Here is a 12,106-nt window from a genome sequence, read left to right as displayed (position 1 = left end):
ATACTTCGAATTTTTATCAAGTCTCATTGATGTTCGGATTGTTTATTTATACTTGAAAAGATAATTCAAGACATAAGCGACGTATTTTTTAAAACAAATTTTAAAATCCATGCGTGATTATTGTTTAAAGTCATAAATTAGATTGATGATAAATAGCCCCGCGTGTGAACGAAGTGATACAAATTAATGACGCATAGAAAAGGTTAAAAAGATGGGAAGGAACGGAGCAATGTCCGATCCTCATTCGAATAAGTGAAGAAATTTCTTTTTTGGAAAAATGAGGGAATTGCTGAAACCACGGTTTTGATGGAATAGTCCTTTGTATTGAGGCATAGCAGGCTCCCTTGGATTGACTAGCAATGTGCCAATACTCCGACCAAACATTGCGGGATCTATCTTTGATGATGGAAAAAATGTCAGATAGGGGAATGTGGTTTACGAGGGTAACAACAGGGTTGGACGCTCCTTGTTTTGCCAAGGCATCCGCAATATCATTACCCATGACACCAACATGTCCAGGAATCCAAATCAGAGTTACAGTTTTACCAGAGCTTTGAATGGAGGCTATCATCTCTCTTATAAGGCATACAAAGTGATCATCAGGATGAAGAAGAGGACTGGATTTAAGTTTTTGGAGGGAACTGAGAGAGTCAGAGAGAACGAGGGAATGTTCAAAATTATTTTTGATTATATATTTGAGAGATTCTATTATTGCAAAGCACTCGGCTGAAAATTTACTCCATAAAATTTGTAAGTAGGTACTTAACTCTTTGCACGCGGCCATATCAACTGTTGTTACGGCAAAAAGTCTATACTCACACGCGGCTGTATCAACAGTTGATACGGCAACTTTGACGGCCGATATTCCCTCTCTCTTTCGTCATAAATGTATTTCTTGCTCACTTGAACATTTGTAGAACTATCACGATGCTGACATCTACAAGAATTTCTCAAAAATAAAATTTTATTTCATAAAAAAAGATCGATAACCAAGTGCGCCTCTTCGCGCCTTTTAGTCCTTTAGTTTACATTTTTGTCAACGGATGGCGTTAGTACTAGTTTGTCATTCACAACTTTTCATAACTAAGAATGATAAGTGATCATGGTGTTCCACTTGTGTCTATAAACACAGTGGCCTAAGTACACACACACCGAGAGTGGTTTATTTATGACGCCGAGTGAATGGCGGGACCACATTCAAAAGATACGGTACGTCTTTGTATGAAATTTTATGTTTTTGTTTTTATAAACATCTAAGAGTGTTGACACACGAGGATTTGTTTTCATATTGTGGAGAATAATCTGTTCTGTCTATATAGTCCAATAAATCATGCCAGAATGCTATAATTTGACATTTAATTGCATGCATAGGTATTTGAAAATATGTACCGCGTACTGGTATAGATAAAACGGAGCATATTAACGCGTTCAAAAGATTAAGTATCTACCTACTTAATTATAAACCATAAATATTTGGCTTAACATTTTTTTTATTTCAAATAAGGAACTATACAATTTATCCAAAGAAACAACACTATCGCAAGGAAAATTCTATTCTCAAATTTTTTCACGCGGATAGGTGCCTTTATATTTAAAATTATGCAAATAAGAGTCCAAATAAACACAATGATTTTGAATTTGAAAAAAAGAATCTTTACTGAACCATTAAAATGGCCTCCATCTTGTAACGGAAACGGAACGTACAAACAAATTTACAGACAGAAGAAATTCAAAACGGTCGAGTTAAAACAAGACTTCGCTACTCTCAGTCAATGAATCTAATATAGTGCTTGGTCAGCCAAGAAACTTTAAATTAGACTTTGATCGGTCAAATTTAATTTTAAGTTTTACTTCGATTAATTCGATTTTAGGGTCCAATTATCTGTAAAATTCATTGATTATTATGTAAAAAATATATACATATTACCCTCACAAGATTGAGATTATGACAGTGTGTGCGATTATGAAGTTCACTCGGTGCCTTTATTAAAATCTATAATCTTCTTGCAGAGTCCCATCCCCACAAACAAACCAGGGGTGGAGCCCAAGCGTCCACCGCGCCCCGTCAACATCACTGCCCTCCTCAAACTGTGCCCCACCGTGGCCAACACCATGAACGTCAGCTGGGCCACGGATTTCACCAAGAACTATGCCCTCAACGTGACTCTTGTGCGCAAGCTCACCAGCGCCGAGCTGCTCTCCCGGCTGAAGAGCAAGGGGACCAAGCCGTCAGACTTCACACGCTCACTCAGTAAGTTACACGGCTGCAGTCCGCGCCCCACCGTGACCAGAGTTTTACCAGCCAGGCCACGGACCTCACCAAAGACTACACGCTGAATTACGCTATCAAAAATTGATCTGAGGGCATCATGCTTGAATATAGATCAAATTTTCCCAGTCTTGCTAAATTAGCTATCGATTATTCTAACAATATCCGAGGAATGTGCTTGAAAAATTGACAACTTATGCAGCAACCCAATATTTACTCTATTACATTAAACTTAATAGAAGTTTTCCTTTACAGTAAAGGAGAAGCTCCGCGAGGATCTCGACTCTGAAATCGCAACCACATCTCTCCGCGTATCTCTGGTCTGTCCGCTAGGCAAGATGAGGATGAGCTGCCCGTGTCGCCCGGTGACCTGCGGCCATCTCCAGTGCTTCGACGGCTCCCTCTTCCTGCAGATGAACGAGAGGAAACCCACATGGCTGTGTCCCGTCTGCGATAAACCGGCAGTCTATGATAGCTTGGTAGTCGATGGGTGAGTGCGAATACTGATTTTTTTATTTATTCAAATAATCATCGTTGGTAGATAGTAGATCATTATTAATTATTTATAGGGCGGAGACGATTTACATATAGTACCCGTGAGCACTTAGGCCATAGGCCCATTGTGCTATCTCCCTTTTTACCTCATTCATTTAACAGTCACCCGGTCCCTTTTATAAAGTTCACCAGGGTTGTCATTGTATGTGGCTATATGTCTTCTGGTTCCACAAATAGTCTTCCCAGGTCTCATCTCTCCTCCCCAATCCCCCTTGATTCACTGAAGACCCCTTGGGGGAAGAGTGCACTCCCCGTTGGTTGCCTGAAGGCCCCACGACGGAAGAGTCCACTCCCCTTGGTTCCCTGAAGGCCCCACGAGGGAAGAGAGCCTCATCTCCTCTCCACTCCCTTTTGGTTCCCTGAAGGTCCTACAAGGGAAGAGTTCACTAAGGTAGCCTCATCTCTCCTTTGCACCCCTCCTTGGCTCCATGAAGGCCCCACAACGGAAGAGTCCAATCTTCCTTGGTTCCCTGTAGGCCCCACAAGGGAAGAGTTCTCAGAGACAACCTCAGCTATCATCTCCACTCCTCCTTGTTTCCCCGAAGGCCTGAGGACAGATTGCTTTTGGGGAGATCCTGAGGGCAGACGGCTTAGTCTCTCCTCTCCACTCCACTCCCCTTTGGTTCCCTGAAGGCCCCACAAGTGAAGAGTTCACGGAGGTAGCCTCAGCTCTCCTCTCCACTCCTCATTGGCTCCCTGAAGGCCCCATGAGGGAAGAGGGCTTTGCCTCACCTCCCCACTCCTCCTTGGTTCGCTAAATGTCTCACGGTGGAAGAGTCCACACCCCTTAGTTCCCTGAAGGCCCCATAAGGGAAGAGGGCGTCGTCTCTCCTCTCCACTCCTTCTAGGTTCCATGTAGATCCCACGACCGAGGAGTCCACTCCCCCTTGGTTCTCTGAAGGCCCCACAAGGGAAGAGGGGGTTTTCGAATGGTCAAATTTTATCTATGAAAATAGAAGGTTCACTCCAGCAGAGCCCTGAGTGCTGGGGTAAGGTCTAAATACTACGAGATGCGAACCTGTTTCTCGGAGGCACCGATCGTGACACTGTTCCCCAGGTCATTCAGCCTTAGCACGGTAGCTCACACCTTGGGATGGCTATTGCAGGTCATGTTTCAACTCCCTGAGTGATGGGTTCGCCACACTCCCTATGCTAGATAGTAGATTAGTCTAATATTTTCATATTATAATAAATGACTTGATTGCAGATATTTCCAAGAGGTCCTAAACTCCCCGCGCCTAGGGGCGGACTGCTGCGAGGTTCAGCTTCTCAAGGACGGTTCGTGGAGCGCCCACATCCCCAAGAAGGATATAGACAACATCATGTCCCCTGTCAAAGACGTCAAGACCAAGGTGGAGGTCATCTCAGACGATCTAGGTATTTGGCGTAGTACTCTTCCTGAAATATATTCATCATTGCCAGCTGGATGAAATGGACATATGGAATCTGTGGTTCAACGACAAAACAGTACATTGTCAAAACAGAACATTGAAGAAATGTGAAGAAGAAAAAAAACCCAACCTAAACTAACTAACTAACCATAAGCATGGCCCGAATTAAGTATTTTGCTCTCATCCTCGGGCTTCCCTGACTGTTTTTACCTAATCTAACCCTTGTTTTATTGTGTTTTGCTTTGTCACTGTTCTGTTTTATCCGGTTACCGGAATCCATAAATGACAGCTTGTGTACAAAACATATTAGAAGAATGCGCTTTACGAGGACTTCTCGCACATTAATATTTGAAGGGTGGTTTGTGTGTGGAAGGCACATATATTACAAGTACCATTGCATCAATTTGGCATTTCACTTCCGAAAATGCTTCATCTGGTCAGGATCTAAAGCTCGAGTGACAATACTATGAGGGTATTTTACCATCTCTCAGTAAGTGCTACTTGTAGAATAATGTTTATTTTCTTTTTTTTACTATCGCTCGATAAAAACACGTCACACGCATACGTACTAAGGAAGTGTTTATTCTTTTCATTATGGATTTTGTTGAGGATTTTGCCATAATTGAAGATGCAGAAGCACACGGCAGAGAGGCAATGCAAAGACAACGAGTTCTAAGAGCTAACTAACTAACTAACCATCACGCCGTTTCCCCGCAGGGGTAGGCAGAGAGGACGGACCGCCAAACAACTCGGTCTTGGCACACACTTCTTGCCTCATTCACATTCATACATCGTCTCATACATACTCTTCTATTATTCTGACTCTTGACATGGCCCGACTCTAGTATCTGATTCACTTGATCGTGCCATGTCTTCCTCGGGCGTCCCCGACTTCTGCTACCATTCGCATTTGCATCATATATCCTCCTTACACTCCTATCTTCGCTCATTCGCTCTACATGCCCAAACCATCTAAGCGTCCCTTTCTTAATCTTACTCATTACGCTTACATCAGCCTTGCACTCTTTGCGGATCTCCACATTCCTCACACGATCAAACATGGTTTTACCACACATACGCCTCAGGGATCTCATTTCAACAGCATTCAATCTACTTTCATCCTTTCTTTGCCAGTTCCATGCCTCACTTCCATACATCAAGGTAGGTACCAGCACTCCGTTGTGGACTGCTAACTTCGCTTCTTTGGACAGTTTTTTGTTAGCGCCAACGGCGTTCAGTCCTCCATTAACGGAATTACCTGCATTTACCCTTCTTTCAATATCTCTGTCAGCCTTCCCATCTCTCGTAAACATACTTCCTAAATACACAAACTCATCCACCTGCTCCAAGTATTCCTCATTCACAATTATATTGCACACTGTTTTCGTACTCTCTCTTTCAAATACCATTACTTTAGACTTACTTACATTCATCATTAACTCATTCTTCATGCATACTTCGTTCATCCTAGACACGAGAGACTGTAGATCTTCTATACTATTAGCAATCAGCACCGCATCATCAGCATACAACAGGCAACATACTTTCAAATTATTCAAATTCGCGCCCAATCCCACCTCTTTCAATTCTTGCATACAATTATCCATGTATAGATTGAATAACCACGGTGACATTACGCAGCCTTGTTTAACACCTTTTGTGATATCAAACCACCCCGTAAAACCACCGTTTACCCTAACACATGCAACGCTTCCCTCATACAGAGACGCGATTGCCTGAGTCAGATATGTATTCACTCCATACTTGGACAACACCTTCCATAGCTTTTTCCTTTCGACTCGGTCGTATGCTTTTTGTAGATCTACAAAGGCACAGAAAAGTTTCTGGTTTTTTGCCAGAAACTTCTCAGTGAGCATACGCAATGAGAAGATCTGGTCCATGCACCCCCTTCCACTCATAAAAGCACCTTGCACATCCCATATTTTATCTTTTGTTTCCTTTCTTACTCTTTCAATCAAAATTCTACCATACAGCTTGCCAACTGAACTTAGCAGGCTAATAGCCCTATGATTCCCACATTCCATACGTGACCCTTTACCTTTGTATAATGGCATTATCACAGCCCTTCTCCAGTCTAAAGGCGTATAACCTTCCTTTAAACATTGGTTAAAAAGATTGCACAACCATGTGAGAATTATACGGCTACCTCCTTTAAAATATTCAGCAGCAATATTGTCAAACCCGACAGCCTTACCATTCTTCATACATTTAATCGAACTTTCCATCTCATCCATGCTAATTTCGGTAACATTCACTCCATCGTCATTCATATCTGATTCACCGCTGGAATCACTGTCACTCACTTGGCTTTCGAAGACTTCCTCGAAATAATTCATCCATCTCTCTTTTATTTTTTCCTCATTCGTCAACATTTTTCCATCTTTTGATTTTATCACTTTCATGCTTCCGTTTTCTGGGCCACTCCGGGACCTTTTGACTTCTTTCCAAAACAACTTAATGTTTTCTTGGAAATGGTTTGTCATTTTCATTCCTTCTTCCTCTTCCAGGCGTTTCTTTCGTTCTTTCACTCCAACTCTTACTTTTTTCTTACATTCCTTATATACTTCTTTCGCTCGATACTTATCTTCGCTGGAAGCACTGCCAGCCGCAATCAGACATAACCATGCTTTCTTCTTCTCTGAGACCAGTGCTTTAATCTCATCATCCCACCATGCATCACCTTTCTTCCTACCTTGCGTACTTATTCCACAAACCTCCCTAGCAGATTCACAAAGACACACTTTTATGTGGTTCCATGTTTCGTCTATGCTTAGACCATCCATTTCCTTCGCATTCAATCTTATCTCTGCACAATTCATATACTTACTTCTCACATTATCATTTTGTAGTTTTTCTATTTTGACTCTTGTTGGAGTTAGTACCGTTTTCACTTTAGAGCGCCAACCGCGAAAGAGGTTTACTCTTGACACTACAAGAAAGTGGTCAGTTTCGACCTCAGCCCCTCTGAAAACTCTTGTGGCCTCGGTAACAGCTCTCAACCTAGAGTCAATTACTACAAAATCAATAATTGATCTCTCATTTCCTCTTTCCCACGTATATTGGTGGATACCTTTATGATCGAAGAAAGTATTCGACACAAACAGGTTCCACTCTAAACATACTTCAAGTATTCTGTTCCCGTTGTCATTCGTTCTTTTATCCCCAAACATACCTAAGACCGAATCAAATCCGTCACGTCTAATTCCCACCCACCCATTCAAATCGCCTGCCATTATAATCCTTTCGTTCATATTTTTTAGTCTCATTACATCATTCACACCAGTCCAAAAATCATCTTTCACTTCATCGCTTTCAGAATTGACAGGGGCGTAGCAAATAACAAGAAACACCCTTGTCAAACCGATTTTAAATCTGATCCACATTATTCTCGGACTTACACATTCATACTGCAACATACATTCAATCATTCTGGGAGACAGTAGCGCTGCAACACCTTGACAAGCCCTCTCCGTATCTGGTCTCCCAGACCAAATGACGAGCCTATCATTATGCTGCATTGTACCGCTACCCTTTTTCATACTCTCTGTTATACACAGTACGTCCAAACATTTGCTCACCATTGTATCACATAGTTCGTTCATCTTTCTTTCCATTCCTCCTCTAATGTTCCATGTACCAATTCGACATTGATCACGTTCCGTCCTCCTCTTTGCGCCACCGAAGGGTTGGCGATGTGATGGATAGCGAACCTCATCGACATAGCTCTTGTAAATATTTTGGAGGTATTGGACGACAGTGATTTCAGATTGCGATTTCGAGTCACGTAAAATGCGGTAAATGTTCCATTACCAAATCAAAACAAAATCTGTCCTAGGACTAACTAATTGGGAGCTTGTTATGCTGGTTAACTCCAAACATAGGATTCATATCGCCATATTAATCCTATGTTTGGAGTTATTGAACGAGCGGTTGTTCAACAGTTTATTGAGAGTCGGTGAAATTACCCTTAAGTGTTTTTAAACTCTGGTTTACATTTTTTTTATAAAAGGCCACGAGACGCAAAATGTACCAAATTTTTTAACCCTGGATTTCATTGCTTGCTCATTTACACAGAGCACTAGTACTAGTTTTGCAGTACCTACGCACTATATTAGTAGTCAGTTTTGCATTTACACTTTGAACGCTACCTTTTCGAAATGGAACCATTCATCAAATCTAAGTTTATAGAATAAAAGTTATTCGAACAGAAGTTAGTACTCATCTCCCAGTAATAAATAATTTGTTATCATTAAATAAAAAGATTTTCTGAATTTATCATCATGTTAACCCCTGCTTAGTAACAACTGGTCTGATGAATACCATCTATGAAAATAGTTACAGTATTCCATTTTTTTTATTCTCATTCGTCGGTGAATCTAAAATTTTTATGGATTTATTTTTTAATTATTACCTGCGAATTACTATATTTATTATCACATTAAACACCCTGTGGCAAAAGCAGCATTCCAAATTTAGCCTCTAAAAAGTGAACGTAATGGATATGCCTCACTGCACTTTATTTCCTTCAGGTCTGAAGTTACAGTTTCCTAAATGCTTATGCCATTTTGATGTTTACCATTTAATTATATTGTAGATTTTTTTTTTTAAAATTGTTTTATCAGTGTGGCTTTTTACTTTTTTTATTTTTGCATGAATTGGGTATCACATATTCACAGCTATCACCAATCTATCCAACTTTAAGTTGTTCAAAGGCCCGGCAGATAGGATTCGCATAGTGTAGGCCGCATCAGAGATTGTTGCAGTCCTGCCCCCGCTGCTTAATTACGGTAGATTCAATAACTAATTTTTAAAAAATTACTAAGGACAGGTTGTTTCGGAGAATTTGAACAATTCTTCAAATTTCAAAGTTAATTTTCCAGTTCTGTGAAAGATTTTTTCAAGTTCTGTTATTATTTCAGTTCTGTCATGCAACTAGCCTATGATGATACAATAACAGAACTTGAATAAGACTTTCACAGTACCCAGAAATGAACGTTGAAATTTGATGAATTGTTCAAATTCTCCGAAACAACCCGTCCTTAAGGAACAACGTTCTGAAAAGGCAGAGCAACAATTGGATAATTTCAGTAATGCATTTCAAAATAATAATTGTAATTCTGATGATTTAATTATTTGACACACATTTTACACACTGTTTGATTTGATGTGCTTTGTTGCAAAAAGTTTCAGAGCAGTAGATACTTTTAGTATCTCCCTGGTGAAAGACCGTCACTCAGAATCGATACGTAGCTTGAAATAGCATTAACTATCATTTTTGGAATAGCCGGGCACTTTCCCACCCTCATCACCTTCTGTCTATTTTCAGCACTCCATTTATGGATGACATAGTCCCACTTGCTCCAGACGGTTGGAAGCGATAGGGACTATACTATATTCACATTTATGATTTTTTTTGCTGTAGCGTGGTAATTCCAAATACTAAAATCCAATTCCCTATTTATTTTACATCCCTGCACATCTGCACTCTTGGTTTTTTTTATCACCCATTTTATTTGACGACTATTATTTGCGCCGCTTAGACGTCATACCTCTGAGCGACGGTAGTAACTCTAGCGGTGGTCCAATAGCCAAACGTTCTGCGTCGCCCGCCTCGCCGGCTGCCGCCCCTGCTGACCCCAATGCCGCACCCGCCAACCAGTCCGTTGTTGACCTGACCAGCGACGATGACGATGACATGCCCCTCAGGAAGAAGAACTACCCCGAGTCTCAGCACGTTGAGCATGCCAAGTACAATGGTGAGAATACCAATTGAGAATATTGACTAAATCATAATACTATAGTTTAACCACTGTCATCAAATATTCCCCCTTGACATTTAGGACGGGTTGTTTCGGAGAATTTGAACAATTCATCAAATTTCAACGTTCATTTCCGGGTTCTGTGAAAGTCCTATTCAAGTTCTTTTTATATATCATTATAGGCTATTTGCTTGACAGAACTGAAATAAAAACAGAACTTGATAAAATCTTTCGCATAACTGGAAAATGAGCGTTGAAATTTGATGAATTGTTCAAATTCTCCGAAACAACCCGTCCCTAATTTCAAACAGATTCGCTGTTTTTTAACATATTTCAAAATAAAATACCGATTTAAAGCCTATTTTTTTTTCAGATTTCGGTATTACAAATTGACATACATGCAATTAAAAATATTAAACACAAACACAGATAAAGTTGCTTACTGATGTTTTTTATCGTGTAAACTGTCATTACCACTTTGCACAAACCTAAAAAATATTTAATTATACGCACGTATCATAAAATTTATTGTCGCTTATTTAAAAATATTATAAAACTAGCTGTACCCCGCCATGGGTTGCTGTGGCTCAGTATGTCTGTGCAGATAGAGAAACAATAGCGCATGTTGCTTTTACGTCCAACAGATTTTTTCCAAGAGCGTTTTTTTTTTTTTTTTTTTACTTGTTTTTATCTGTCACAGGTGACATCTATACGTTATAGATATATAAAAACACATGCATATTGGAATGCAACGTTGTATCAAAATTTATAAGCCATCGGTCAAGATCTTTCGTATATTTATGATTTTGAACAAACGAACATTTTTATTTGTATAAAATAAATAAGATAGATTTGCAAAACTTGACAAATATTTTTCAAATGCTAAGTGTTGTTTCATAGAATTATTTCAAATTTTTCGGGACCATCTATGATAAAGAATTCACAGTTCTGTTTCATCTACTGAAAGTAGAGTCTATAGACCAAGAAGAATTAATTAATCAAGAGCTGTGGAAGTTTGAATTTGCCAATAAGATATGTATGTATGTATTTTTAAATGACTGCGCCTCTAGCTGAAGCAGTCAGAGAAACAGGATTGGTTCGGGATGAGTGCCGTACACCCGACAAGGAACAGGCGTTGGTACGCAACGGGTTAATATTTGTCCAATGGGCGTAATTTTATGTGTGTTTTATTCACATTCTTGATGTGTTGTTTCTGTGCGCAATATGCAGGTTATTATGTATTGATAGTAATATATAACACTGAAATCGGCATGCATTATAGATGTTAATCGTTTGGTTTTTAAATTATAAATTACTGTAAACATTGATCCAAAATTGAGTTACAGAATTCAAATTTAAGTACCCGATAATATACTAAAGTCATATTTTATTGTTTGTGTCAGACATTATTTATTGCATTCTTTTCAAGGGTGAAAGTTGTTTACCTTCTAATTAACTAAACATTGCATTTGTCAAGAACCAAATTTTGAAGTCATCTCTCTAATTTACTAAATTACGTGTGAGGTTATAAATTTAAATGTAAAAAATGATGCAATGTAAAGAAACAATAAAGATGTTTTTTTCAATGTCACAGATTTCATAATAAAAATTACCACCAAACATCTAAATTCATCAACCTCACAAACTGTGGGTATCTAATATGGGTTTTGAAGTTTTGTGTTTGTTTCTTCATCTTCGACAACTTTAAAATTGTCATAAGTATCTAATGTTTGTTGGTGATTTTTGTCTGAATGGGGTGTAAAAGCGTTCACACCAACCGGAAGATGTTTTGTGTTGTAAAGATGTTCTGATATCGCACCCAATTCAAGTCAAGGCGAGTCATTAGCTGTTAGTTTAATTGTTGGATGTGAGAAATTGTTATTTACCAAATATTATAATGAAATAAACTAAATTATTTTGTATTAAAAAGCAGTAGGACCCTGGTTATCCGAACATCAGTATGAACGATAATCAGGTACATGAATCATATTTTGCAGCTAAACGTGTAGATGAATTATTGTCGCTGGCAATCAAGATGATGCATGATATTGTAATTGTGAAAACTTTCTTGATAGTATTAATATAACCACTGGAGTGCCAATTTACAAAAA

General features: G+C 39.3%; 1 protein-coding gene across 2 annotated transcripts in view; it reads left to right on the top strand.

The window, feature by feature from the left end:
• The window catches only part of LOC149418428 (E3 SUMO-protein ligase PIAS3-like), a 39,350-nt gene that overhangs the window by 18,413 nt on the left and 8,831 nt on the right, over positions 1 to 12,106 (top strand). Inside the window, exons 5-8 of one of the 2 annotated variants that reach the window (XM_089638757.1) lie at positions 2,011 to 2,251; positions 2,525 to 2,759; positions 4,032 to 4,201; positions 9,825 to 9,992. In XM_089638757.1, the coding sequence (XP_089494883.1) occupies positions 2,011 to 2,251; positions 2,525 to 2,759; positions 4,032 to 4,201; positions 9,825 to 9,992 (814 nt within the window). Of the gene's footprint in view, positions 1 to 2,010; positions 2,252 to 2,524; positions 2,760 to 4,031; positions 4,202 to 9,776; positions 9,993 to 12,106 lie in introns of both variants that reach the window. The other variant, XM_089638756.1, reaches the window with a different exon arrangement.

The sequence above is a fragment of the Hesperophylax consimilis genome, chromosome 13 (genome assembly GCF_061612785.1).
Source record: "Hesperophylax consimilis isolate HC1 chromosome 13, BYU_Hcon_1.0, whole genome shotgun sequence".
Taxonomy (NCBI): Eukaryota; Metazoa; Arthropoda; class Insecta; order Trichoptera; family Limnephilidae; genus Hesperophylax; species Hesperophylax consimilis.
The sequence above is the reverse complement of the archived record's forward strand: the minus strand, read 5'-3'. Positions and strand labels throughout refer to the sequence as shown.